General features: G+C 50.9%; 2 protein-coding genes and 1 pseudogene across 2 annotated transcripts; 2 read left to right on the top strand and 1 right to left on the bottom strand.

The window, feature by feature from the left end:
- Positions 1-1557: 1557 nt before the first annotated feature.
- Positions 1558-15476, top strand: NUDC (nuclear distribution C, dynein complex regulator). Its single transcript, XM_029230985.1, has 9 exons — positions 1558-1752; positions 4665-4742; positions 11706-11909; positions 12001-12066; positions 12875-12994; positions 13068-13262; positions 14481-14564; positions 14660-14778; positions 15212-15476. The coding sequence occupies exons 1-9, from the start codon at positions 1672-1674 to the stop codon at positions 15261-15263; spliced, it is 999 nt and encodes a 332-aa protein (XP_029086818.1). The 5' UTR covers positions 1558-1671; the 3' UTR covers positions 15264-15476.
- Positions 2563-3593, top strand: LOC114898908 (annotated as a pseudogene).
- Positions 15477-17824: 2348 nt separating the features above from the next.
- On the bottom strand, positions 17825-25724 carry KDF1 (keratinocyte differentiation factor 1). Its single transcript, XM_029229599.1, has 4 exons — positions 25604-25724; positions 19621-20691; positions 19039-19113; positions 17825-18483 (listed from the first exon to the last, which is right to left on the bottom strand). The coding sequence occupies exons 2-4, from the start codon at positions 20657-20659 to the stop codon at positions 18401-18403; spliced, it is 1197 nt and encodes a 398-aa protein (XP_029085432.1). The 5' UTR covers positions 20660-20691; positions 25604-25724; the 3' UTR covers positions 17825-18400.
- Between the last annotated feature and the right edge of the window lie 2253 nt (positions 25725-27977).

The following is a 27977-nucleotide window of genomic DNA, read 5'->3' as shown; positions in this document are numbered from 1 at the left end:
CCGTCCATAACAGAAGCCTAAGGAAAAAGAAAATTATTTCCAGAAGAAAGAAGGGGTCAACTGTGTCAAATGCAGGTAAGTCAAGTAAAGCAATAGTGGTCCACTGGCTTTGGCAATAAGTAGGTCATTGTAACCTTGGTCAGAGTATTAAAAAAAGACTAATTAGAGTAAATAAAGAAGAGATGGAAGGTGAGGAAGTGGAGAAACAAGCAATCTTTTCAAATTTTGCTGCGAAAGAGAACTGAAAATTGGGGTGGTAGGAGGAGAAGGTGGGGTCATAGAATAGTAAAAAAAGAAGTGACGGGCTTCCCTGGTGGCACAGCGGTTAAGAATCCGCCTGCCAATGCAGGGGACACGGGTTTGAGCCCTGGTCCAGGAAGATTCCACATGCCGTGGAGCAATTAAGCCCGTGCGCCACAACTACTGAGCCTGTGCGCCACAACTAATGAGGCCCACGTGCCACAACTACTGAAGCCTGCACATCTAGAGCCCATGCTCTGTAACAATAGAAGCCACTGCAATGAGAAGCACACACACCTCAACGAAGAGTAGCCCCCACTCGCCACAACTAGAGAAAGCCCATGCACAGCAACGAAGACCCAACACAGCCAAAAGTAAATACATAAATAAATTTATTTTTAAAAAAAAGTGACATTGAATTGCGTTTATAAGTTGAAAGGGATGATCCAGAAGAAAGAAGATTGTGATGCAGGAGATTTAGAAAAGGATAATAAGAGTAGAATCCCTGAAAAGACTAAGATGATGAAATTCAATACAAAAGTAAAGTGGTTGGCCTTAGATGGCTGGGACCCGTCCCGCACATTAATAGAATTGAACGTTGAATAAAGCACTCATCACATAATTTGCAGGGACCAGTTTAAAATGACAATGTGGAGTTTCTTGTTCAAAAATTATTGAGAATTTAAGAGGACTTCCCTGGCAGTCCAGCAGTTAAGACTCCACGCTTCCACTGCAGGGGGCAGGGGTTGGATCCCTGGCCGGGGAACTAGATCCCGCATGCCTCGGGGCCAAAAAAAAAAATTTCAGGACTTCAGCAGAAGAGCATTAACCCAAGCACAGAGCCCTTATAAGCTCGGGGACCCTTCAGATTTGTATGGAGTATGTGATGATGCCGGAGATGGGCTGTCATTCGGGCAAGTCCCTTCTCCTTTCTGGGCCTCAATTGACTCATTGAAGGGTTAGAAGAGATGACTAAAAACACTTTCCACTTCACTGTTCTACAGGCTGGGAGGTCATTCCCATAGGAACAAAGTTCGTGCCTTTTTAGCTTCCAATCCCGCAAGAGTTGGGCCCAGGGCTTTCTGGAAGGCTCCATAAAAAGCGTCTGGTGACCATAGCAACTCACACCAAACTCAGGGGCCCTCGTCTCCGCCCACAGCTTCACTGACGAGCTCTTTGATTGGCTTAGCAAGTTGACCAATGGCCGGCGAAGCGGGCTGTTTGCCGCGCGGTCAATGGCTGCAGGCCGGAAGAGAGGCGGGAAGAGAGAACAAGCAGGCGGGCCTGGGCGGCTGGGCGTGTGCGTGTTTCCGGCTCCGCTGCGGAAGGCCGAGAACTAGAGCGGCTAGACCGGACGCGACCCTAAGGACCGGAGAGCGCGGGACGCGTGTGCGGAGCTCAGATTTCGGAGCGTGGCTAGCGGCCGGCACGATGGGCGGAGAGCAGGAGGAGGATCGGTTCGACGGCATGTTGCTGGCCATGGCGCAGCAGCACGAGGGCGGCGTGCAGGAGGTAACGCCAGTTCGGCGTTGGCTCGGCCTGGCCCACCCGGGATGCCCCAGCCACGCTCTCTCCGCCCTTCTCTGCCTTAAAGGGCCGAGATACACCGCTGGGCCTCGCGAGCTTTGGGATCCCCCCCCCGCATTCTTGCTGCACTCCAGCTTCCGGCCTGGCCTCCTTGCCTCAAGTCTTGCACTCGTATCAGTCATGGGACCCCGGGGCCCCTCAGTAGTTCCTGTCTTAGCAGCTCGGCGTCCCTGCACCCGCCCCTGGAAAAGACCCAGAGTCTTGGGATCTCTCCCCGCCCCCTACGCTTTTTCTCCCACATACTTCTGGCCCCGTTTCTTTTCTGCTGGCCGCTCCCGAAGAGCATCCTTTAGGACGAACTGTTCTAGACATTGAGATTTGCATGTACCAAGACTTGGAACGAGCGGAAGAATGTGTGCGGTGTGTGGGGGTGGGGTGGGGTGGTGATGTTAACACGTGGTCTTTTTAGGGCTTGAATGAGGGAATAGGAGACCTGTGTTCACAATTGTTCTACACCACCTATCAGCTTGAGACCGTTCCACGTCTCCAGGCCTCAGTTTCTTTCTTTGAGACAGAGCTACGAATCCTTATTTCCTGAATTTGTAGGAGAGTAGTCTTGAAGTGAAGGACAGTGAGGAATTCTCAGTAATCAGGCTTGAACATTCAACAAGTATCTGTTGAGTGATTGATGTGTGCAAGAACATAATTCATGCGTAGTGACCAGACCCAATAACACGTAGTGTATGAAGGATAAAAACCAGCTAGTCGAGATTCTAGAGTTGGTTGTTTTGAACCATGGCAAGTTCAAAAGGTAGAAAAGCCTATCAAAATCAGTCTTTCTATAAAGAAACTGAAGGAACTTGCCCAAGATCATCCAAAAGGGTCCTGACCTAGAGGGGACCAGAATCCTTAGGCCAGTGTGTGCTTTCCACAGACCATTTCTGATTCTGTGTCTCTCTGGGGACAAGTTTTCATGGAGCTTTCCATTCCCATTCTCTCATTTAGGTGCCTGTGGTGGGAAGCCCTAAGCCCTTTGAGGTGGGAAGAGTGCTATTAATTTGGAGATGTGAAAGGCTCCCATCCCCCACCCCCCTAAATTGTTGACACAGTTGGATTTGGGAGTGAGTTCGTTTTTGAGTGAATTGAAAAAGTGTCTAGAAGCAGGAATTGAAACCATTGAGATAAATTCTAGCATCAGATTTAGAACCACTCACTTGGGCAAATAAAAGGGCTCAGTTGTCGTGGAGGCTTCAAGGTCACTGCGCGGAGCTGAAGCGCTGGCCACGCGGGCCCTGAGGGCCCGCGGTCCCAGCAGAGTCTCCGTGGCGCGCTCTATGGCGTCTGGAGGTGGTGCTCCTACTGATGATGAGCAGCCACTGGGCTGGAGAGGGAGGTCATGCTGGCTGCACGCAGGGACTGGACCCGTACAATATGCTCGCCCCAAAGGCAGCCTCAGGTACCAAGGAAGACCCTAATTTAGTCCCCTCCGTCACCAATAAGCGGATAGTGGGCTGCATCTGTGAAGAAGACAACAGTGCTGTCGTCTGGTTCTGGCTGCATAAAGGCGAGGCCCAGCGATGCCCTAGCTGTGGAACCCATTACACGCTGGTGCCCCACCAGCTGGCCCACTGAGCCCCTGCACTAACTCACTCAAAATGTGATGTAAAGTTTCTTCTTTCCAATAAAGACTAGCCATTACATTGGCTTCTCCTCCAAAAAAAAAAAAGGGGGCTTAGTTATATGTGCTAATCTTAGGTCACTACTAGGTCTTTTCATTCAGCAAAAATTTTATTGAGCATGTACTCTGAGTCAGATCTGGTGCTAGGCATTGGGGATGTAGACAAAGTCATGGTTCACAGTGCCTGCTTGTGAGGAGTTCACTCTCCCGCAGAGGGTCTCTTGCTCTGGGCGAGACACTGCTAAGCACCTCACCTCCATTACCTCCTTTGGTCCTCACAGAGGATCCTCACCTATATCCCTAGAAATAGGTCCTGCTGCTGGTTCTGTTTTATGGAGTTAAGAAACTTTCCCAAGGCCACAGAGCTAATGTGTATCAGTCTGATACCCAGACCAATGCTCTTAAATGACTTGGCTGCACTGATAACCCAGCCAGAGTTAGTTGGTCTTAACCTTCTTTGTTTTTTTTGTTTTGTTTTGTTTTGCGGTACGCGGTCCTCTCACTGCTGTGGCCTCTCCTGTTGTGGAGCACAGCCTCCGGACGCGCAGGCCCAGCGGCCATGGCTTACGGGCCCAGCCGCTCCGCGGCATGTGGGATCCTCCCGGACCGGGGCACGAACCCGTGTCCCCTCTCCCGTTGCGGAGCACAGGCTCTGGATGCGCAGGCTCAGCGGCCATGGCTCACGGGCCCACCTGCTCCGCGGCATGTGGGATCTTCCCGGACCGGGGCACGAACCCGCGTCCCCTGCATCGGCAGGCGGACTCTCAACCACTGTGCCACCAGGGAAGCCCCTTTAACCTTCTTTGAAGTGGTTTCATTTGTTCCCCTCCTCCTAGCTCTGCCCTAGTAACTCAGCCAGTGCCACTCTGGATGGGCTTTTTATTTTGTGGAGAGGAAAGCTGGATCCCAGGTGTTTCAAGCCCTGGATGCAGAGGAGTGTCCAATATCCTCAGGCTGCTTCTAGCACCACAAAAAATGTGGAACACATATACACATGCACACAAGAAATGAGAAATCTGCCTTTCAGGTGATCCAGGTAAGGTTAGGCTAGGCTTCCTGGCAGAAGTGACTAAGTCAGGGCCTGTTTTCTCAGTGGGGAGGCTCGGGGCGAAACAGTCCAGTCCCAAGTTCCTTTCTAGACTAAGGAAGTTAGCTTCTGTGTAGGTGAGGGGCTCCCAATATGGCATCTCTACAGCTTTGGTCTTTTGTCTTCTTTCAGCTCGTGAACACTTTCTTCAGCTTCCTTCGACGCAAAACAGACTTTTTCGTTGGAGGAGAAGAGGGGATGGCAGAAAAGGTGAGTGTTGGAGACCACTGTCCCTTGGGCAGCTCTGTTTCTCCAGAAGAAGAGCGTACTTGGCCTTCCTTTGGCATAATAATAACCTATAGCAGAAGTAAAATGCCAAGGGCAAAGAGTCGGGGAAGGGAAGCAAGCTGTCATTTATTGAAGCCCCTCTCCTTGCCAAGTGCTTTATCTGCCCTATCCCCATGGTCCTCTAGAAGTTTGAGAGGGGCAGATGTTACTATCCCCATTTACAAGTGAGGAAATTGGTCTGAGTTATGGGAGAGCCAGGGTTGTCCAAATATTTGAGCTGAGTTATGGGAGACCCAGGATTGGAGCCAGAGTCTGTTGTAAAACTGCCTTCTGCCCCTGACACCATGCTTTTTGGTTCCTTTTCCATTGAGGTTTTATCTAATTACCCAGCTGGGAGATGAGAGTAGGCAAATGTTAGAAATTGAGCTTAGAAGACAGAGATATAGGAAAACTCAAAGCCGGCTATCCCAGTCTTCCCAGATGCTGTAAGCAAAAGTTCAAGGATTTGAGAATTGAAGGGTTTAAAAAAAATTTTTTTTTAAATTGAAATAGTTGATTTACAATCTTGTGTTAGTTTTCAGGTGTACAGAAAAGTGAGTCAGATATATACACACACACACACACACACACAGATATATATATATATATATATACTTTTTCAGATTCTTTTCCATTATAGGTTATTACAAGATACTGAATATAGTTCCCTGTGCTATACAGTAGGTCCGTTTTTGTTTTTTTTTTTTTGCGGTACGCGGGCCTCTCACTGTTGTGGCCTCTCCCGTTGAGGAGCACAGGCTCCGGATGCGCAGGCTCAGCGGCCATGGCTCACGGGCCCACCCGCTCCGTGGCATGTGGGATCTTCCCGGATCAGGGCACGAACCTGCGTCCCCTGCATCGGCAGGCGGACTCTCAACCACTGCGCCACCAGGGAAGCCCCAGGTCCTTGTTTTTTATCTGTTTTATATACAGCAGTGTGTTAATCCCAAACTCCTGGATTATCCCTCTTCCCCTTTCCCCTTTGGTAACCATAAGTTTATTTTCTGTGTCCATGAGTCTATTTCTGTTTTGTAAATAAATTCATTTGTATCACTTTTTAAGATTCCACACATGAGTGATATCATATGATATTTATTTTTCTCTGACTAACTTCAGTTAGTGTGATAATCTCTAGGTCCATCCATGGTGTTGCAAATGGCATTATTTCGTTCTTTTTTATGGCTGAGTAATATTCCTCTGTGTGTGTGTGTGTGTGTGTGTACGTGTACACACCACATCTTCTTTATCCATTCCTCTGTTGATGGACATTTAGCTTGCTTCCATGTCTTGGCTATTGTAAACAGTTCTGCAGTGAACATTGGGGTGCATGTATCCTTGAAGACCATGTTTTTCTCTGGATATATGCCCAGGAGTGGGATTGTAGGATCATATGGTAGCTCTATTTTTAGTTTTTTAAGGAACCTCCATACTGTTCTCCATAGTGGCTGCACCAATTTGCATTTCCACCAGCAGTGTAGGAGGGTTCCCTTTTCTCCACACCCTGCCCAGCATTTATTATTTGTAGACTTTTTGATGATGGCCATCCTGACGGATGTGAGGTGATTCCTGAGAATTGTGTTTTGTGGTATGGGTTCTGATACCTTGAACATCTTCTAATTCCTTAGGTTGTGATTATGTTTTTGAAGATTGGTAAATGATGTCACCTCACTGAACCGTGATTTTTATAACCTTGATATTTGTTTTCACTTAAATTTAAGAGACATAATAACAAGAAGGAGATTTTTTGCAAACCGCTTTCTGTGGCTTCAGGGTTCTAACAAGCTGAAATGCTTGATAATGTGTCTTGATGGTCTGAGGCTACTCTGTTATAGACACTTTGGCCTGGAGTAGGAGTCCTGGGTTCTTGGTCTAGCTGTGTGGCCTGGTTGATTTCCCACCAATTCTCTGGTCCTTTTAATCTTCACATCTGTAAAATGGAAGAAGGTGGACTCACTGACCTGTAGGGCCCTTTGTGGCTCAAATACTCTTTCTGTATTAGCACTAGCACCTCCCATTTTTCTGTGGGCCACGACCTTGTAATATCTGCATTCATTCATTTGTAAACTAATGTTTATTGAGCACTAAACACTTTGCCTGTGTTAGCTACTATGACAGAGCCTTCAGGATTATAGAGGTGAATACAGACAATGGTCTTTGTTTTCATGGATCTCACAGTGTAGCCCCCTTACAAACCGCCCCGCCCCCCCCCAAAAAAAGACAATGAAGAAGTGATGGGTGTTAGGGCGGAAGTCCTGGGAGCGTAAAATGGGGACTAACCTAGGTTGGGGGCTCAAGGAAGACTTGATGAGAAAGAGGTGCCTGAGGTGTGAAGGATGAGTAAGATAGCAGGCAGAAGGGAGAGAGATGAATAATATTGAGAAGTGGTGTCTCAGGTGGCACGGGATGATGGTGTCACTGCTGCGTACTGGATGTCTGCTGGTCCCTCTTAGACCTCGTTATGCTCCTTGGCTCTTTGTTCCCTTAGAGTCAGCTCTTTCCCAGGAGGTTGGTCCGACTCTCAGGCAGGCAGAAACCTGTCCAGCCTTCCTGCCTGGTCTCCATTTGTAACACCAGTAACTTCTTTGTATTGGGGACCTACTGTGCACCAGGCCACCAGATGCATCGTTTCCAAGTGCGTTGGTTAAGAACGTGTTCTCTGGAGCTATAGGCAGATGTGAATGGATCCTGGTCTCCCCCTCTTCCTGCTTGACAGCTGTGTGGTGTTGGGTGAATCACTTTCTGAGCCTCATTTTTCTTCCCTGGAAGAGGGGATAATCTTTCCCTCACAGGGATGTTTTAAGGATAAAAAGAGGTCATATAGTGTGGCTGGCACATGAGGATACAAGTTCACAGACCCTTTTTTTGGACCTCTTGGGGCCAGATGTGTTTTGGGATTTAGAATTCATTGGATTTTAGGAGGCAGTACAGTGCATATATTGTACATTATGTACAGTACCCCAGTCCAGGGGTCGGAGCAGCATCATGTAATGAAACATTAATATTTCTACAGAGAAATGTGTATCAATATTTATACCAAGTGGGAGATATGACTCCCACTGTAAATGACTGTAAATACCTTCATGCTACAAACTTAGAGAAATACAAAAATACTTTTAGTTTTTATAGCTTTAGGGCTAGGCGTTATGGATTCGGATAAAGCCATAATGATCTAATCAGTATGTTATTGACATAGGAAGAGACGAATGGACTAGTGAAGCAAAATAGAGAATCCAGAAAAAGTCTAGCACGTATGAGGATTTAAGATGTGTCCCATAAGGTAGGTAATTCAGTTCAGTAGGCAAAGGACGATTTAATGATTCATGCTGCTACAACTGGCTACTGGTAAAAAAGCAAAATGTGTACCATACTGTACCATCTGTTTTACTCATATCTAAAAATAAATTGCAGATCAAGAAGAGCTTAGTAAGGAAAGCTGGGAAACTATGTATAACCTTGTGTGGAGGAGACCTTGCAAGGATAGAAACCTGGAAACTACAGAATAAAAGGTAGCTGTTTGCTTCTTCAAACATAGAACACATGTGTGGCAAAAGAGACGTAATGACATATGAAGTCGGTTGAAAAACAATAGATCTGGAAAAGCATTGCAGAGGACATAAAATTTAATAGCCAACTTAATGTGCAGGTAGTCTTGTAAATTGACAAGAAAAGGATAAACAGAAAAATGGGCAGTTCCATGAAGAACACGTGAAAAGATGCTTAAATTCAGTAGTAATCAAGGAAATGTAGGAGAAAGAAACAGTGAGATGCCCTTTTTTTTCTGGTCAAACTGACAAAAATATTTTTTTTTAAATTGCTTACAGGGATGTGGAAAAAAGGGTACTCTTCAGACATTGCTGGTAAAAGTGAATTATCATAGCTGTTTAAAAACTTATTATAAAAGATGCTCAACATCACTAATCATTAGAGAAAGTCAAATCAAAATCACAATGAGATGTTGTCACCTCACACCCATTAGGATGGCTTCTATCAAAACCCCAGAAAACACCAAGTGTTGGCAAGGATGTGGAGAAATTGGAACTCTGGTGCACTGTTGGTGGGAACGTAAAATGGTGCAGCTGCTGTGCAAAACTGTATGGCGGTTCCTCAAAAAATTAAAAATAGGGCTTCCCTGGTGGCGCAGTGGTTGAGAGTCCGCCTGCCGATGCAGGGGACGCAGGTTCGTGCCCCGGTCCGGGAGGATCCCACATGCCACGGAGCAGCTGGGCCCGTGGACCATGGCTGCTGGGCCTGTGCATCCGGAGCCTGTGCTCCGCGGCGGGAGAGGCCACAGCAGTGAGAGGCCCGTGTACAGCAAAAAAAAAAAAAAAAATTAAAAATAGAACTATCATATGATCCAGCAATCCCACTTATGGGTGTATAACCCCCCAAAATTGAGAGCAGGGTCTTGAAGAGAGATTTGTACACCCATAGCAACACTGTTCATGATAGCCAAGAAGTGGAAGCAACCCGAGCGTTCACTGATGGATGAATAAACAAAATGTCATGTATACACATAATATTATTCAGCCTTTTAAAGGAAGACAGCTATTGAATGATTCCATTTACGTGAAGTTCTAGAACAGGAGTGTGTCTTCTCCCTCAGATGTGTCCCCCCGCCCTATGGTCAGGTTCAGGACCTCATGCCTTTGGGTTTAGCTTAAATTTCCCTCTGGGGTCTCCCGGCCAGGCTGGTGGGAACCACCCTTTGCTCCCCTATCGCCCAGCCTAGGTCAGGGAGCGCTGTGTTCAGGTATGCCCACTGAGCAGTCTGGGGCTGTCTTTTAGAACTGGCCCAACCCTCCTTACTGCTTCCCCACTCTGCTGGTCTGTGGTTCCCAAAGATGTGTCCAGTGACAGAAGCTTGGCTCTGACAGCCTGCCAGTTGGTACTCCTGTGTAGGCTACGTGCTCCCAGCGATCTCTACGTGGGGCTGGGCCTGGGTAAAGCTGGTGGGAGGAGACTGGGAGGAGGGGGTCAGAGGCTGCTGTGATTGGCCTTGACTGTGCCTGGTGGTTCAGCTCTGCCCTCATCTAACCTCCAGGAGCTAGGAAAGAACAGGACGGAATGGGACGTAACATGATTCACTGGAGCTGGAAGAGGGGATGGCTCCACTCCTGCCTCCCCTTGGCCACTCATTGGCAGATGGCTTGAGTTCAAGGTCCTGATTAGGGACTTGGGACCAAGGCCCTGTGGTGGAACAGCCTCTGCTGGCATAATTGTGCCATGACTGATCCCTTCTGTTGAAGCAGAATGGCCTTCAGGTGGCTCATTTCTTTCTTAACACACCTCATTTTGTTAACCCATTTGGTTTGGGGGTTCTTTTGGTACCGTTTAACCTTGAAGAGTGTGGAGCTACTGAAGTGTGGCGTGAGGTTGGAGGTTTAAGGGTGAGAGGAGGAACTGGCCTCAAATGAATGAGAGGCCACAGGGCATTTGGCAGAACCCTAGATCTGGGAGCCCATGGCTGACTCCAGTGACCCTGAGCCCCACGTGATTCCCCTCAGCTCTTGCAGATCCCTTTCTCCCTGCAGCTATGGCTCAGAGATTCTTGAAAGATGGTTTGTTGACTGCTGATCATGTGGTGGGTGCCCTGTGAGGCCTCCTCCAGGTGTGTGGGTTGACACAGAGTTGGGTTTCCTAAGTTGGGTAGATTCCTAGGCCTGCCAGAGGTGAAGAGGTGAAATTCAAGAGACACTTGAGCTGGTCCTGGAGGATGAGTAGGAGTTTACCAGGCAACCTGGGAATTGGGGCAAGGACACTATAGGCAAAGAATAGCTATGTAAGACTGCTTTTAGAAATAAGATAGAAGCACAGAGAGATGACCTCAGGGTCACACAGGTAGGAGTAGACCAGGATCTCAAATGTAGGTGTGACTCTCACGTATGCACGAGAATTGGCCAGGAGGGCTTGTTAAAAATACAGATTGCTGGGTCATATCCCCAGAATTTCTGATGCAGGAGGTCTAGAGTGGGGCCTGAGATTTAGCATTTCTAACAAATTCTGGGTGACGCTGTTGCTGTGGGTCAGGGGAGCACACTCTGAGAGCTGCTGGTGTAAAACATGAGGTAGAACCATTTCTCCCATTGTATTTTCATAGCAGAGAAGGTGCTTCTCCCCACCTTCCACCAGCTGACACTGAGTTAGCCTCAGCCAGGTGACACATGTCACAAGAGCTGATGAAACTGGGGCTTAGAAAGTGTCAAAGTTGTTTACTTGTTCAAGGCCACAGAGCCAGACAGGTGGCAACAGTATTGGGGTTGCTCTTGGGCAACAGGAGGACCAGCTAACAGGATGTGCATTGGAAGCATCCTGGGAAGGCTTCATGGGAGAGGTAGGATTTGAAATGGATAGCTTGCAGGCTGAGGAGAGGAGGAGACTACCTTTTCCCTCAAGAAAGGTCTCTCTGGCCTGAGAGCTGGGGAAAAGCTTCTCAGAGGGGCTGAGGCTGGAGCTCTGCTTCTAACAGCTTCACTCCACAATGAAGGACTTTTCAGAGCACTTACCATTTGGTCTGCACAACATCCCTGTGAGGTAGGGACTCATCCTTGCTGATAAGGAATCTGAAGCTCTTAACAGGTTAAGTAATTTGCCAAAAATACAATAGCTAGTGCGTGACAAAGGCTGGATCAGAATGCAGTTTGTCCAGCTTCAGTGTTGGGTCTTAGTCCCTGGACTGCCTTGTTTTTTTTAAAGTGGTCGCTGTTTGTTGAAGCAGATTCTTTGCAGGTATTCTTACTACAACTCAATGATATAGGTGTGTATTAAATCCCATTTTGTAGATGTGGAAACTGAGGTTCTGAGTGCAGTGCCTTGCCCAGGCACTCAGCAAATAGAGATAGGACTGGCCTCACATCTTGGGACATGTCCCGTCCCCTGATGCCTCATTGCCTTCTCTTTCTTCCTCAGCTTATCACACAGACCTTCAACCACCACAACCAGCTGGCACAGAAGGCCAGGCGGGAGAAGAGAGCTCAGCAGGAGACTGAGCGGCGGGAGAAAGCGGAGCGGGCAGCCAGGCTGGCCAAGGAGGCCAAGTCAGAGACCTCTGGGCCCCAGATCAAGGAACTGACTGAAGAGGAGGCCGAGAGGCTGCAGCTGGAAATTGACCAAGTAGGAGTGGGCTTCTCTCCCCTGCCCCCCTGATCCCCATTGGCACTAGAAGTGGGTACCCTCTTGCCAAATGTTTTGCCCTTTGCCACAGAAAAAGGATGCAGAGAATCATGAAGCCCAGCTCAAGAATGGCAGTCTCGGCTCACCAGGGAAGCAGGTGAGATGGACTGGGGCTGCTCAGGACTAGCAGGGGGCTTGGGAACTTCCGGGGACTCTTCAGCCTTTCCGTTTCTCTGGAAAGCCTTCCCCTTCCCCACCCCACCCCTCCTTAGCTTTGGGAATCCTCCCCATACTTCAAGATTCCACACTGGACCAAAGTGGGTTAAAAAAAAACAAAACAAAACCCACTGGCTTTAAGCCTTGGCAGGAAAGCCCAAAAGCCAGGGAGGGCAGTGCCTGTACAGGCACCATTTGGGTGGGCTTGGGTCCGTGGGCCCAGCCTGGCCCTTCATGGTGGATTACTCTGACACACCTGGGGCATGTTCCCCTCAGGGCTCCTCCCATTGACTTGAGTCCAGCTTCCCAGATAATCCTTGGGGCACTCGTTTGGCTTTGCAGAGGTTCTGGTCTGAGACTAGGGTCTCAACCCTAGAGACACAGAAAAAAGAAGTTGATCATTTGTCAGCCTGGTTTTATTTTAGAACAGCCCTACTGATGGCCACCTCATGACCTGTTCTGTGCTGGGCTTTCTTCCTGGGTCCTTTGGCTTGAACTGCCAGCTGGGTGGGTCCCGTGGGCCCATCTCTGACTGTCACCGTCCCCCAGCTGTCACACGGTCTAGCAGTCTGAGCTCAGGCAGAGATCAGAACAGGTTTTACCTCTGGCTCCTAGTGGGCCGTGGACTGGGCAGGGAACAGGTCTGTACTGTTCTGTGGCTGTGTGCCCAGTGCCAGCCCTGGGCCTGGCCCAGTGGGGTTCAGTCTAGGTCTGTCAAGTAAGTAGCTGAGCACCCCAACTGTGAGCAGGAGGCTGAGGAGGCTGAGGAGGAGGAGGACGAGAAGGACAAAGGGAAGCTGAAGCCCAATTTTGGCAATGGGGCGGACCTGCCCAGTTACCGCTGGACCCAGACCCTGTCGGAGCTGGACGTGAGTGCAGGGGCTGGGGCTGAGGTGAGGGAGCCAGCCCGAGGCCCCTCCTGACTGCTCCTGCCCCGTGCAGCTGGCAGTGCCCTTCCCCGTGAACTTCCGGCTGAAGGGGAAGGACGTGGTGGTGGACATCCAGCGGAGGCGCCTCCGGGTGGGGCTCAAGGGGCAGCCGGCGATCGTGGACGGGGAGCTTTACAACGAGGTGAAGGTGGAGGAGAGCTCGTGGCTCATCGAGGACGGCAAGGTGGTGACGGTGCATCTGGAGAAGGTGCGAGAAGCCCCGTCTCCTGGCCTGTGTTGTGACTTAGGAAGGGGGGCTGCTCATGAACTCGGAGACCGTGCTGGGGGCCTGATGGACATACCTTTTTTAATCCCCACAACGAGACTTTTAAAGTAGGTCTGTCTAGTTTTAGAGTCAGGAAAAGGGTAGCTCAGAGATTTGCCCAGGCTTTTGCTTCTAGGAGGAGGTGGAGTTGGGATCAGAACTGTCCTTAGTACCAAAGCCTTTTCGTTTCCATTAGGTTTGTACATGCATTCAATTCAACAAATACTTGAACACCTACTACGTGCCAGAGACTGTTCTAAGCACTGGAGAGAGAACAGTGAACAACACGTAGAAAACTGTGCCCTGAGGAAGCCTATGTTCCCTCCCTTACACCCTCAGAGAGCTGGGATTACAGACACCAGTAAATGAATGTGGTCTCTGTAAAGTGCCAGGGGTCCAAGGAAGGCATCCATGGCACATACCACCTGACCCAGCCTACCTGACTGGCCTTGGCTGCCTCTGTGCCCTTGCACTTGCATTTCCTCCCACCTGGAATGTCCTTCCCTGCTTTTTAATGTGGTTTACTGCATGTCCATAAAGGCCTAGCCCATCCATGTATTGCTCTGACCTCTCCCTCCATGCTGGATGAATATCTCCCTCTGTACTTTTTTTTTGGTATAAATTTATTTTATTTATTTATTTATTATTTTTTGGCTGCGCTGGGTCTTCGTTACTGCACATGGGCCTTCTCTAGTTGCGGCCAGTGGGGGCTACTCTTCATTGTGGTGCGCGGGCTTCTCATTGCGGTGGCTTCTCTCGTTGCGGAGCATGGGCCCTAGGCGCCCGGGCTTCAGTAGTTGTGGTGCATGGGCTTAGTTGCTCCGGGGCATGTGGATCTTCCCGGACCAGGGATCGAACCCGTGTCCCCTGCATTGGCAGGCGGATTCTTAACCACTGTGCCACCAGGGAAGTCCTCCCTCTGTACTTTATTCTTTCCGTTATCATGCTGATGTGTGACTGTCTCCGTGTCTGTCTCCCCCAGCCACTGGGGAGGGCAGAGGTCTTGTTCATTTGCACCCTAGGTCCCAGTACAGGCCTTCGCAGGTCCCCAGTGCAGGACGTGGATGGGAGAGAGTTTGGTGCTGGAAGGGTTGGGTGGTTGTTCCCAGGGCACAGAGCAAGCCACCACCCATCCCCCGGTGGTCTTCCTCTTCCTCTCAGATCAACAAGATGGAGTGGTGGAGCCGTTTGGTGTCCAGTGACCCCGAGATCAATACCAAGAAGATCAATCCTGAGAACTCCAAGGTGAGCCCTGGCCGGTTGGAGGAGCTTCGGTTGGGAGGTGAGGGGCCTAGGTGGCCCCAGAGCTTCACCCATCCCTGTCAATGCCTGCCCCCCAGCTGTCAGACCTGGACAGTGAGACCCGCAGCATGGTGGAGAAGATGATGTACGACCAGAGACAGAAGTCCATGGGGCTGCCCACCTCAGATGAGCAGAAGAAACAGGAGATTCTGAAGAAGTGAGCAACTGAGAGATGGGGGTTTGGGGAAGGTGTCTGGGGCTTGGACCTGGGTGACAGCAACGAGTGTGTACTGAGCGGAACACAGGAGCTGCCCTGCCCCATCCAGGATGAGCCAGCCAAGTTTATGGCTTTATAGCCTTGGCTTGCCTCCCGTAATCACTTGGTGAGGTCATCTTGAGGGCAAGGCCACCTCAGGGTAGGAAGGGGTAACAGGCGGTCATTGTCACCGACAGAAAAACAGTGCCAGTGTTGGCACCTCAGCTTTCAGCCTCAGGTCCTCCAATGGGCCTTAGAGAGAGTCCTTGGGGCCTGGCTCCAAGTTGCTCAGCGTTCTAAAGAGTTTAGACCTCATGTGGGGAGCTAAGAGAAAGGGACTAATTTGGGGGAGAGGGATGGCCTGTTTCACCTTCTTCCTACTTTCCCTCCCCAGGTTCATGGATCAGCATCCAGAGATGGATTTTTCCAAGGCCAAATTCAACTAGCCCCTGTGTTTGCCTCCCTGAACTCTTGGGGCTGAACTCCCAGCTACCCACCTTCCTTTCCCACCCTTCCCTGGGACTTGTGGGCCTCAGGGCTGGGGCAGGCATGGGGCTGGCCCACACACAGGTCTGAGGGCATCATGGGAAAAGGGCTGGGGCCTTGGGGGTGTCTTGTTCCATTTGGCCTGCTGTTACACATTAAAACTATTTACCCAATTCCACCTGTGTCCTCTCTTCCCTCTGGCCTTTCCCTGGGGGACAGGCCTCTTATGGCTGATGCTGGGATCTGGGGGCTTGTCTTCTAGCCCAGGTTCTGCCATGTGATCAAGGGCAAGTCCTTGCCCCTCCCTGGGGCTGTTTCTCATTACTTAAATGGAGGATTTAAACAAGGCTTTTAGTCTGTGTATGATTCTGAGCAAAAGTGGCCAAAGGGACCAGAACATATGTCAGATTCTCACAGGGGCCCATGACTCAGCAAAGTTTAAGACCAGCCCGGCTTGATTCCATTTTCATCTCTAAGACAATTTCCCACAGCAATGGGTCTGTCCTCTAGCCCTGGAGCAAGTGTTTCTAAAACTACACTCTTATTTCCCAGGGGCAGAGAGCAGCAAAGGCTGGGGAACCGCCCAGGCCTCAGATTGGCTGTGTGTGTGGTGGGGATCTGGCCGGGAAGGCAGGGTGAAGCCCAGTGGAGCCTGTTGTGTGTCTCTGACCTGGACCTCTGCAGATTTTAGGGCTTCACAGGGTGAGCCACCGAGGGAGTGCCAGGGCTGGAGAGGTGTTCCCTTCGGTCCACATCCAGCCACCAGAGCTGACCCTTTGGTGGGAGAGCACAGGTCACAGTGCAGGGTGCCACAGAGGTCATGGTTACAGCAAGAATGTCTGGGTTGGCTTGGCCAGCGTGCTATGCTCTGTGGGCCGTGGGTGACCCCTGAATTTCTGGAACACAGCATGTCTGTCCTTTTGGCATTTCAGAATAGCTTGTTAAAGATTTAAAGAAGGTATGCAGTGTTTGGCTTTGTCTGTTTACCAAACTTATAAACCCTCTTTTCCGGGAATGCCAGTAGTAGTTCCCAAGGGTAAGCTTGGAAAGTTGCGCTCTGGGGCCAAGGCTAAGGTGGAAGGACTGTGGCGTCACTCTCCCACTCTGTCCAGCAGTATCCCTGGGCTTCAGTACCCTGTGGTCATTTTTTCTTTTCTTTCTTTCTTTATTGGATGCATTGGGTCTTCGTTGCTGCACGTGGGCTTTCTCTAGTTGCGGTGCGCGGGCTTCTCATTGCGGTGGCTTCTCTTACTGCGGAGCACAGGCTCTAGGCATGTAGGCTTCAGTAGTTGTGGCGTGCGGGCTTAGTTGCTCTGTGGCATGTGGGATCTTCTCCGACCAGGGCTCGAACCCATGTCCCCTGCATTGGCAGGCAGACTCTTAACCACCGCGCCACCAGGGGAGTCCCACGGTCATTTTCTTTACCACCTTTTTTTTTTTGGCCATGCCATGTGGCATGGCATATGAGATCTTAGTTCCCCGACTAGGGATCGAACTCACGCCCCCTGCAGTAGAAATGCAGAGTCCTAACCACTGACCACCAGGGAATTCCCGGCCTGTGGTCATTTTCAATCGCAGAGGCCTTGACCTGGAAGAGACAGCAGAGCCTAAGGAAAGGGGCCAGTTTTATCACTGGTACTGGGCCCTGTGGTCATGGCCACAAGGGACCATCCTGTGTGTCCAATAGGAAACTGAACAGACAAGTACAGTTTGTCCAGTCCCTTTCCAAAGGGTGCCCATGAGGGCAATAGAAGGTCGGGGGTGGGGGCACCGCAGGTGAAGTGGGACAGTGAGGGGTCCTGGACACCTAGCTTATCATCAGTCAAGACTGGGCTGCTGGGCCTGCTCCGGTCTCACTGAGAGAACAAACACACCCCTGTGTGTGAGGAGTAGCCAAGTAAGGTCCTTCTGAACCCAGCTGGGCTCTGATGTCCAAACGGGGGGAGCCTGCTTCTACCCCAAGCAGGTCAGCTTGCCAGCTTGGGGGCACAACTGCCAAGAGGCCAGCTTCCGGATACAGAGCCACAGTTACTAGCTGCATGACCCACTCAATTCCTTGACACCTCTGAGCACCAGCACCTGTGAAAGAATGACCCGCACTCCTGGGAGTGCTGAGCAGACACCCGTGACTCTGAGTGCTGTGCGCACCAGGGGGAGGTGGAGGGAGCAGCAGGTCTGAGGTGGGGTGGGCTGACATGTGCTCCGGGATTTGCGGAAACTGCAGGGATGGCCAGAAGCAGGCCAGCCTACAGGCAGTGAATTGGGGCAACAGAGGGAGTCCAGGCAGGCCTGCCTAGAAGGACCTCTCAACAATGACAGAAACCACTTGGTAAACCCTTCTCAGGCACAGACACTGTAACTGGCTCTATCTCCTAGAACTCACCGTGAGCCTGAGAGATGGGCATCACTGCCTTCTGACCTCAGCCCCACGACACTAAGCCAGGCTGGATGCCCTATGCTGTCTCCTGCTCCGGGCAGCAGTCAGGCAAATGGGACGGAAAGGACAGTATCACAGTCAAGATGAGCAGACAGATGTCTGTTAAGTTTTGTACTATAGTCATGTTAGCATGTAGAACATCAGCCGAGAACCTAACTGCTCAACAGAACGTAACATGGATTGGGCACTGCCCACAGAATTCCCGAGGCCCTGCCTGCCCCCAAACCCAATCCATTTAAGACAAGCTTCTTTTACATGTTACCTTCCCTCCCAGCTGTCCTGGGGAGGGGGAGGTTTGCATGATTGGTTATGGGGTATATGTTACAGGGGGAGCATGTTATGGGGGCAGAGTCAGGATCCAGTTCCAGAAATTAACCCCTCAGTCTTCGCTTTCCATGACCTAGGCTTCCTGAAGACTGTGGGCAGGAAGGAACAGGCCTAGGCAGGGGTCAGGCCAGCGGAGGACCCGGAGGATGTGGGCACCGTGGCCCAGTGAAATGCATGTGGTCCAGGAACCAGTCAGCCAAGGCAGGAGGAGCCAGAGTGGGCACTGCTTCTGGGCTCATGGCCTCCCTCCCCCAAAGAGGGTTCTGGTCCCTCTCTTCATGCAGTAGATGTGCTTCTCTCAGAAGGGGTTGCGGCCCCTGGGCCCAGTGCGGGTTAGCAGTAGACCTGGAGCAGGGGTGCCCCTGAAGAGTCTGTGTCAGTGCCCTGGAAGGATGAGTCGTGGCTGGCTTGGTATCCTGAGGGGAAAGGGAGCAGGAAACAGAGGCTCAGAGATGGGAGGGGCTCATGCAAGTCCCTCAGGCAGGGAGAAACCTGTTGAGAAGGAGCAGAGGGGGACTCGAGCCTGGGTCAGTCTGATCCTGGCTGGGTGATCCACTCAGTTTCTTGACCCCTCTGAACCCCAGTCTCGCTCTCTAAAGGGTAATGACCCTGCTCCCAGGGCTTGTAAAAGCCAAGAGGATAGCAGTAGAAACCACACATGGTGCCTTCTGAGCACCAATGGACGGCCCCCCTCACCCGCCGTCCACTTTCCTCTCCAGTGACCTGGGTTTAGATGCAGGTTCTGGGCACCTGCCCCCCTCCCCTCTGGTTCAGGGGCATCCCCCTGAATCTCTCCCAGCTGAACCTTTAAGCCAGTTTGCAGGACTGGGATGGGGTATAAGGCTGCTCAGGCTTCTCGTCCCTTTCTGATCCCATCCTCACCCACCCCAGGAGGAAGCTGGGAGAGGGACAGGTGGGGGGCTGCTAGGGCAGTCCCCTCTCCTCTCCACACTTTCATGTCAGGACCAAACCTGGGGCTCCATAAGGCCTCAGCTTCCTGGCGATGGCATCTGCGGTCGTCTCCTGGGAGATCTGCACTGTGAGTTCTAGGGAGGGAACATGAAGGGGCGGTGGTCATTATCACATCCTTTCAACCCTATTCCCCACTTCTGCCCCCAGCCCATTGAGAGAGGGGCCATTCACCCCTGGGCTGGGCTAGGGAAACGATGTTTAAAACAAAGATGCAGAGAGAGAGAGAGAGAGAGAGAGAGAGAGTGTGTGTGTGTGTGTGTGTGTGTGTCTGTTGGTCTGTCTGTGCAGGGATGAGTGGGTAGATAGGGGTTTTGGTTAGGCCAGGCCAGGTCAGAGGTCCAAATTCGCATGGGTTCCTGGGTCCTGTTAACTAGGCTAGCTGGTTGGGCCTGAAAGCCACTCTGGCAGGTGGCAGCAGGGGACAAAGAACCTGTTAGGGGATGTAGAAGAGTGGAGAAAAAGGAGGAGGAAGAGCTGGGACCGGCTGAGGGGGGACCCACAGTGGCCAAAGACCCCAGTGCAACCCTCCCTGTCCAGAGCCTCCTCTACTCTGCCCCTCAGCCCTGTGGGACCCCACCTACCATCCTGGCTGAGCCCTGAGCCCACCATGGTCTCATGGCCACTGTCAGGGGCAGGGGCAGCAGAGGCAGCTACCCTGGTTGAGCGCCCCTCTGTGGTCTGCGGGCGGGCACGGCTCTTTCGGGTACTGATGCGAATGATGCCGCGTACCAGGCGGCCCTCAGCGTCCTGCTCATCCAGGTGGTAGTCCTGGGTGATGCTGCTGATAAGGTCCGATATCTTACTGGTCTTCTCCAGGAACACAGTGTCTGAGGTGCACTTGGCCAGCTCGTCGATCTGGTGTACACTGAACAGCTCTGTCAGCTTCTTGAAGATGAGCACATCGATCTCTCGGCTGGACATGGAGCCACTGCCTATCTCAGGCAGGTCCAGGTCCGACTCGTGGAAGGAGTAGTACTCCTCAGAGCCTCGGGGACTGCTGGCAAGGGTGCTGGGCAGGCTGTGCCGCATGGGTGGGGGGTCGGCCAGTGGCTCCTTGCAGCAGGAGTCCGCGTCCAGGGCTGGGGAGGTGGTGCTGCGGTAGGGATACACAGGAATGCCTTTGAGCTTGACGTCAGGGTAGCTGAAGCTGCTACCCATGGCCGACTTGAGCCGATGGCCATCCCGCCGGCTGGGAGGGGCACGGTCAGGGCTGGGGGGCACTCCGTTGTGCTCCTTGACCCAGTTGGCTTCAGCAGCCCCTTCAGGGGAGTCCCCAGCGGGCAAGCAGGGGCTGCAGCCCCGCACACAGGCTCCACAGCGCTGGAGGCAATCCCGGCAGCGGCGGAAGCAGAAGGCAGCCCGGCACCAGTCCCACACCCAGGGTCGCCAGAGCAGGCAGCAGGCTGGGGGCTCAGCAGCCTGCTCGGCAGAGCCAGAGATGAAGGTAAGGCTCTCGGGTCCATGGTGGCCGGGGTCCTTGGGGTCTGGCCTACGGGTGCGGCGGCTCGGTGGGGCCCGGGATGGCTCGTCATATGTCTCCAGGCATAGCTCCGTTGGCCGCTCCCAGGGTCCCAAGCGTGGGGGCCCAGATGATGGGCGGGCGTGTCCAGGGCGGGGCATGGCTCACCGCATGGTTTGCCGTAGCCAGGCACCTGTGGGGGAGAGGCCAGGAAGGAGTCAGGATCAGAGGTCAGCGGCGAGCTCCTGCGCTATGACCTGAGGAGCTTCAGACTTCTGGTTTCTGAGAGCTCTGTGATGTGGATGGGCCCAAGTATGCCCACGAACCCTGTCTAGTATCCCCTTGCTCCCCAGAGAGGAAGCTCTCTCTGTGGTCTAACTATGTATCAGAATCTCCTAGGACTTCACACCCATTGGGATGGTTACTATTAAAAACAGAAATGACAGGCATTGGAAAAGATATGGAGAAGTTGGAACCCTTGTGCGTTGCTGGTGGGAATATAGAGTGGTATGGCTGCTGTGGAAAACAGTGTGGAGTTTCCTTGAAAAGTTAAACATAAAATTACCATCTGATCCAACAATATCACTTCTATGTATATACTCAAAATGATTGAAAACAGGCACTCAAACAGATATTGGTACACCAAGGTTCACAGCAGCATTATTCACAATAGGCAGAGATGGAAACAACCCAAATGTTCATTGATGGATGAATGAATAAACAAAATGTGGTCTATACACACAATGGAATATTATTCAGCCCTAAAAAGGAATGAAATTCTGATACACACTGTAACATTGATAAGCCTTGAGACGTTACGCTACATGAAATAAGCCTGACACAAAAGGACAAATATTGTATGGTCCCACTTATATGAAATATCTAGAACAGTCAAATTCACAGAGACAGAAAGTAGAATGGTAGTTGCTGGAGATGGGGGAGAATGGAAAGTTAGTATATAACGGGTAGAGTTTCAGTTTGGGAAGATGAAAAAGTTCTAGAGATGGATGGTGGTGATGGTTATACAACAGTGTGAATGTGTTTAACGTCACAGGACTAACCATAACGTTAAAATTACTTAAAAAAATTAAAATGGTAAATTTTATGCATATTTTACCATATAAAAAGAAAAAGCTCCTGGGATCTCACTTTCTGGGCAATGGTCTCCCTGAGTTTCTTCCCACTGTTGGTAAGCCCAGCAGCACAGAGCCTCTGAGGCTGCTCAACAAATGCCTTTCCATTGACTTGCTACAGAACCTGATCATTACCACCTTCCCTTTCTTCCCCTCCTCTTTCAAATCAGACATGGGAATCAACAGGTCCCCAGTCAATGTTTCAGTATGGCTCAGATTTGCTCTCCTATCAACATTTAACATCAAGCACTGTTTTGCTTCCTTTGACTGGACGAGAAAGCCAAGCCTCAAAATACATCTTCTTTCCCTTTTCGACTTGGTTGCTAGCAATCTCAGAGCTAAGATTTCACTGAACCTGGCCCTGTGTTAGGTACAGAAGAACGAAAAATGAATGGACTATAGGCGCTGTTCCTGTGATTCACACATGGTTTTGTAGGGAAAACAGATGCTTAAAAGCTCATGAGCTGGAACGTTTAGGATATATGGGGCATCATGGGAGTAAACAACTATGCCTGCGGGAACATTACATAGTGATGTACTTGGGAGGGTCCTTGATCACATGTAGGGGTGTGCTGGGGAGTTACTATCCTTAGCCTGGATTTTCTGAGACATTAATCTCTTAACTTTTTATTTATCCCTGATTTAATGGCACTAGTGTCCTAGAGCTGGTGATGTGAAAGGAACCTGGGACTGGGCATCAGGATATCTGTATCCTAGTCCCAGTTCTGGCTCTAATAGGCAATGTGCTTTGGGCAAATCAATGCTACCTCCCTAAACTGGCCCACCACCGTCTCTCACCCACATACTGTCAAGGCCCCCACTCTGGCCACCTCTATTCCCTTCTACTTATGGCAGCCAGGAACAATTTAAAACAACAACAACAACAACAACAAAACACAAATCTGGAGAAACTTGGCAGACACTACTTATCAAATGATCAAAGTTAACATTCTTAATAATGGGACAAACTGACATGATGTGTCTCCTGATACTATGCACTAAAATGGACACAGCATCGCTTATGGAGTAGTCCTGCCAAAAACGTATAACCTGAATGTAATCATGAAGAAACATCAGACAAGCCCAAGTTAAGGGACATGACTCTAAATGGACTGTGTGATCCTGAACTGAATGCTGGATCACAAGGAGAAATTGGATAATTGGTAAAATTTAAAAATAGACTGTATATTATTTAATAGTATTACGTCAATGTTAAATTTCCAATGTTAAATTCAATGTTAAATAAGACAATGTTCTTATTCTTAGGCAACATATACTGAAGCATTTAGGGGTAAAGAAGCATGATGCCTGCAACCTAACCTCAAAGGGTTCCCCCCAGAACAGAAGGTATATGTGTGTAGACAGAGAAAAGGAGGGCATGTTAGCCATGGTGAACGCGGATGAGCAGGATACAGGAATTCTTTAACTATCCCTGCAACTCTTCAACCCATTCCCCCAGCCCCGCTTGGTCCTTCTCCAAGGACACTCCAGAACCTCAAGTCAGATGGGAGCCCCTCTCCCCACAGCATTCTGCTGGGCTCTTGGTCAGCTGAGTTGGCTTTGAACCAATTGTTTGAAGATAAGCCTATATGACCCCGAGGGGCAGGGACTGTGTCTGATTCCTTTCTGCATCAGTGTCTGGAACAGGGTTGGTACAGTAAGTACTTCAGGAGACTGATACATTCTGTGTGACCTCTGGGTAGAACCAGGACCATTAGGTAGAAAGAGAAAGGACTTAGGCTCTAGGCTGACCAGAGTGGGGGGAGCAGCAGTCTGGCGAGAGTAAGGTGAAGTCCCCCTCCAAAGGTGTGCAAACTGAAATTGTAATAGGTGACTTGAAAGTCCCTCACAATCCAGAGAAGCAAGCGGTTAAAAACCTTTGCCTGGGTTTGAGCAATGTTGGGGTGGGTATGGATTTATTCATTCACTCATTTAATGAATATTTACTGAGAGCCTGCTGTATGCCAGACACTTCTAAATTCTGTGGATAAAGTGGTAAAACAGACAAAATTCCCTAACCTCAGGAGTTTGCCTTCTAGTGAAAGAGTTAATTATTGAAAGCTTACATTATTCTCAGTGCTTTAAATGTATTCAACTAATTAATTCTCACAACCCTATTTGTAGGTATTATTGTTGTTGTTGTTATACAGAGGCACAGAGAGGTTAACTAAGTTGTCCAAAGCCACACAGCTGTTTGAATGGAAGTGGCCTGGCCCAGACTCTTATCCACTACCCCATCCCATCTATTATTTGGGAGGAAGGGAGCAAAGTGGTCAGCTGCCAGCTCCATGGGTGAGCCTGTGCCCAAGGAGGGCCTGCATAGGGAGAGCCCTGAGTCTTCCAGGCTCAGCCCTTGGATCAGGAGGGTGGGCACATCTACACTGTTTGAACCACACTGAGCTCTGGGGTACCTGGGGTTTGTAAGAACAACAAGAGGTTATTGTTCGTGGTCTTGGTTACTGTCTCCTCCTCTACCTCCAAGGTTTTAGCAGTCGCTACCATTCATTAAATTCATCCAACAAATATTTTCTGAGCACCTACCATGTGCTCAGCACTGTACTAAATGCTGAGGAAGCAGCAGCAAATGGGCCAGAAATAGGCTCCAGCCCAAGAGGACTTTTGCTTTATTTAACACTCACAATTGCTCGGTAAGTATTATATCTCCACTTTACAGGTCAGGAATCTGAAGCTCAGAGAGGTGCAGTGACTTGCCCAGAGACACCTAGCTGGAAAGGAATGGAGCTGGATTTGTACTGTGGTCCGCCAGACTCTGGAGCCCCTGTACTTTGCTCTGTGCCACACATCTCGAGGAGGGGGTGGGGCGGGGTGGGATGGAGAAAAGGGGGAGAAGAGCTGGGGTAAGGACAGTGCTTGACTCCAGTTTTCCCCTCCTTTCCAGGCCCTAAACCCTCCTAAAGTCAATCTCAACCCACTTTGTCCTGGCTATATCTCCCCCTCACTGCTGCTGCCCCCACCTCCAAAATCCTAGGAACACCAGTCTCTTGGTTTAGCAGGGGCTCCTGTTGTGGCCTGGGGTAAGACTCCTGGCCTCAGTTTTCTTGTCTTTAACAAGGGGAGTGAGGAGTATCTTCAGGGGCCACCTTGAGGTTTAAATGAGATCTTACTGCTCAGGGGCCTTAGAGCTGTGCCTGGCATCTGGGAGGGGCTGGGTCACTGGGCGCCCCAAGGCACTGCAGGGATCCTCCTCAGGGTCAGAAGCTCCCAGGCCCCAGGCACACCCTCCCCGAACTTCTAATTGATGCTCTCCCACTCCCCCTTAGTCCCTGAGAACACACACACTCCGAGGTCTGTCTCCGTCCCATCCCCTTCTTCCGAAGGTGCTCAGGTCAGGACCGGTCGCACCAGCCTGTGTCCCACCCACTCGAGTCTTGCACACCCGGCCGAGAGGGGCACCCCAGCCCAGCTCACGAAACAGCCGTCGGCTCTCGTGCCTGGCATCTGTGCACCCTTGATCTCCTGCCCCAAAGGCTCAGCCCGGGACTCCCGCATCCGCGGGCACCTAGTCCCCGGGGCAAGGGAGAAGCAGACCCAGGCACTGCCGCTCGGACTAGCACAGCCCCTACAGCAGCAATGCCCTCGGGGCAAGCACCAGCTTCTCCAGATGCAGGGGCCCTCTTCCCGCGGGCGGACCCAGCCTCTCGACACTGTTCCTCAGGGTGTGCACGGCCCCCTCTCCCCTCCCGCCCCCGCCTCCCCGGCAAGCACGGCTCCCACCCCAAGCCAGCGCAGCCCTAAGGGCGAACACGGCCCCCTCACCCCAGTTTGCCCGCCCAGCCCAGGCGCCCGCTCAGGCCGCTCCCTGGCCGGGCCCGGCCCGCGCACCCCGGAAGTGGGAGGGTGGCACCGATGGAACCGGCCCCGGGACCCTCGCACGCTCGGGCGTAGCCTCGGGGGTCTCTCCACACCGGTGCCGCCTTGGTTCGCGCCCCCTCGGGCCCGCGCGGGGCTTACCTGTCCCGCCAGGTGAGCCGCCTCCAGCTCGGCCCCTCCCCCCGCCCCCCTCGCCGCTCACCTGGGGCGCAGGTGAGCGTCTCGCGGGAGCGCTGCACGGGTCGCCGCTGGGGACACACTTCCTGCCTCCGCGAAGCGCCTCCGCCGCGCACCTGGGCCGAGGCCCCGCCCTGGGAGCTGGGCGGGCACTGCGGCCGGCCTCTGGCCCTCGGTCCGCGGACTGCGAGAGCAGCGCTCGGCCTAGTCCGGCTAAGTGAGGTGTGGCGGGCACGGTGGACAGACGCCGGGGCTCAGTTTGCTTTTCTGTTAAATGGACAGATGGGCCCAGCAATCTCTGAGCTGCTGCGGAGGACTTGCCGGGCCTTAAAGGCTAAGCTCAAAGGGCATGTCTCCTGAAACTCCTTCCCTGACCCCTACGCCTGTCTGGTTTTCTCTGTACTCTTTATCATAATACTCAGCACACTGTTTTCTTGTCTTCCGTCTCCTCCTTTAGCCTCTGACTAGGGTATGCTCTTGTTCCCAAATGCCCCGGGTGCCCAGAGCAGGACCTGACACATCCTAGGCGCTCAGCAGATATTCTCTACTGATTGAATCGTTGGGACCTGATTTCTCCGTTTGTCCTGAGGCAGAACTGGGGGCCTGGTTCCTCTGCTCTGATCAGTTCACCTTCTTTTTTCCAGGAAGTCTGCAGAGGAAGACAGAGGCCTCTGCTCTGGGGCGGGTGGAGGAGGAGACTGGGCTGTGCAGTCCTGAAACATCCCAGATCAGCAGAGTTGGCCACAATGGGCCATGATCACCGCATCCCATGGGGTCTCTGCAAGAGGCAACATCATTGGGTGGCAAGAGTCAGGGGTTGGATTATTCTGGGTTCCTGCTTCCCTTAATACCAACTTAATAACAACAATAGCACCAATAAACAAGTGACTTTTAGGGAACATCTCCACGATCCATGCTAACCCCCTTACTTGCATAGTATTATTTAGTCCTTACACCTGAGGATAACACCTCAGGTGTTATCATTCCCATTTTACAGGTGAGGAAACTGAGACTTAGGACGGGGAAATTATTTGCTCAGGCAGTTGGTCCAAATGGTGTGACTTTGGGCAAGACACTTCCTTCTCTAAGTCTCATCTGTGGAGATAATAGTACCTCTCTCCAACTGGGAGAATTAAAAAAGATAATGGTTGCAAAATGAGTTAAAGGATACAGGAAGAGATCACTGGGGTAAGGATTGGTAAGTGGGAGGAATTCAGTACTGCCTAGCCCTTTTCCCTCCAGGTGTACCAAAGATACACAACCTCCTAAGCCTAGATGGAGATACTGCCAATTAGGACAGTATCTTTGCCCTGTTTGAGTTGCCTAGTCCTCTCCTTGCCCAGCCAGGGTGGGACACTCCTTGGAAGCTAATTCCCATGGCAACTGGGGGGTTTCCTTCCCTATCTCACCTCTCAGGACACCACTGTCTCATTCCACAGGTGCCCTGCCATGTGCACAGAGTAGATGCTCAATTTCCACCAGAGACCCTCCTTGGCAGTCCCTCCCACCAGATCTTGTTCACATTCTCACCTGGGGCAAGTGGCTGTTGTACCTTCATTTGGAGCTCAGAAAGTGAGTCACATAGTGTACAATTGAACATCTGTGTGCCCTAAGACCCAGTAAGTGCATTCCTGTGTTACAGACACAAGAATTTCACACATATGCCAAGAGACATGTACAAGAATGGTAGTAGAAACATTGTTCACAGTAGCCCCAAACTGAAAACATCCAAATGCCATTGACAGGAGGTAAAGAAATGTGGAATAATTACATAGCAGTAGAAAATGAGTGAAAAATAGCAGTATGGCTGGATCACGGTGACAAAATACTGAGTGAAAAAAATGCAAGTCCCAGAAGAGTGCATGTGGAATGGTATCCTCTTCATAAAGTTCAAATACAACTAGAAGTACTATAGTTAGGCATAATATTGGGTTGAACCATATGAAGTTGCTGTTTTTGACTTGTTTTGACCTAAAAACAGGGGGAGAGGGCAAATTCAGAAGGTTAAACGTAATTTATGTGTGAAAAAAAAACAACAAAAAAAGGCAAGAGAATGAGGAACACAGAATTCAGAATAGTGATTGCCTGGGGGGTGGGGTAGTGGAGGGGTCAGGAATGGTGGGGAACCATAAGCAGATTTAAATTTTCGTGATGTTCTGATTCTTGTGTTGGATTCAAGGACTTTCATTTTATCATGAATGAATGAATGCATGAAAAAAATAGCAACTTATGCTGTAACTAAATAATTAAGGGCACGGTTACTTGCCAGGTTTTCAAGGTAGCAAAAATCCAAGCATCTGGAATCTTATTTAGTTTTCCCCCATTCATTTATTCATTA

This window comes from Monodon monoceros, unplaced genomic scaffold, assembly GCF_005190385.1.
Source record: "Monodon monoceros isolate NGI ecotype Baffin Bay Population unplaced genomic scaffold, NGI_Narwhal_1 Super_Scaffold_18, whole genome shotgun sequence".
NCBI classification, from domain to species: domain Eukaryota; kingdom Metazoa; phylum Chordata; class Mammalia; order Artiodactyla; family Monodontidae; genus Monodon; species Monodon monoceros.
This window is presented reverse-complemented; position numbering and strand designations above follow the sequence as displayed.

Bases quoted from the DNA above. Each gene is read 5' to 3' on its own strand.
- KDF1 (XM_029229599.1), bottom strand. From the start codon at position 20,659: ATGCCCCGCCCTGGACACGCCCGCCCATCATCTGGGCCCCCACGCTTG. The intron at 19,114-19,620 runs GTAGGTGGGGTC...TTCCCTCCCTAG, and splicing joins CTCAGGGCTCAGCCAGGATG to AACTCACAGTGCAGATCTCC. The intron at 18,484-19,038 runs GTTTGGTCCTGA...CTTTCCCCTCAG, and splicing joins GAGGCCTTATGGAGCCCCAG to GATACCAAGCCAGCCACGAC.
- NUDC (XM_029230985.1), top strand. From the start codon at position 1,672: ATGGGCGGAGAGCAGGAGGAGGATCGGTTCGACGGCATGTTGCTGGCC. The intron at 4,743-11,705 runs GTGAGTGTTGGA...TTTCTTCCTCAG, and splicing joins AAGAGGGGATGGCAGAAAAG to CTTATCACACAGACCTTCAA. The intron at 14,565-14,659 runs GTGAGCCCTGGC...CCTGCCCCCCAG, and splicing joins TCAATCCTGAGAACTCCAAG to CTGTCAGACCTGGACAGTGA.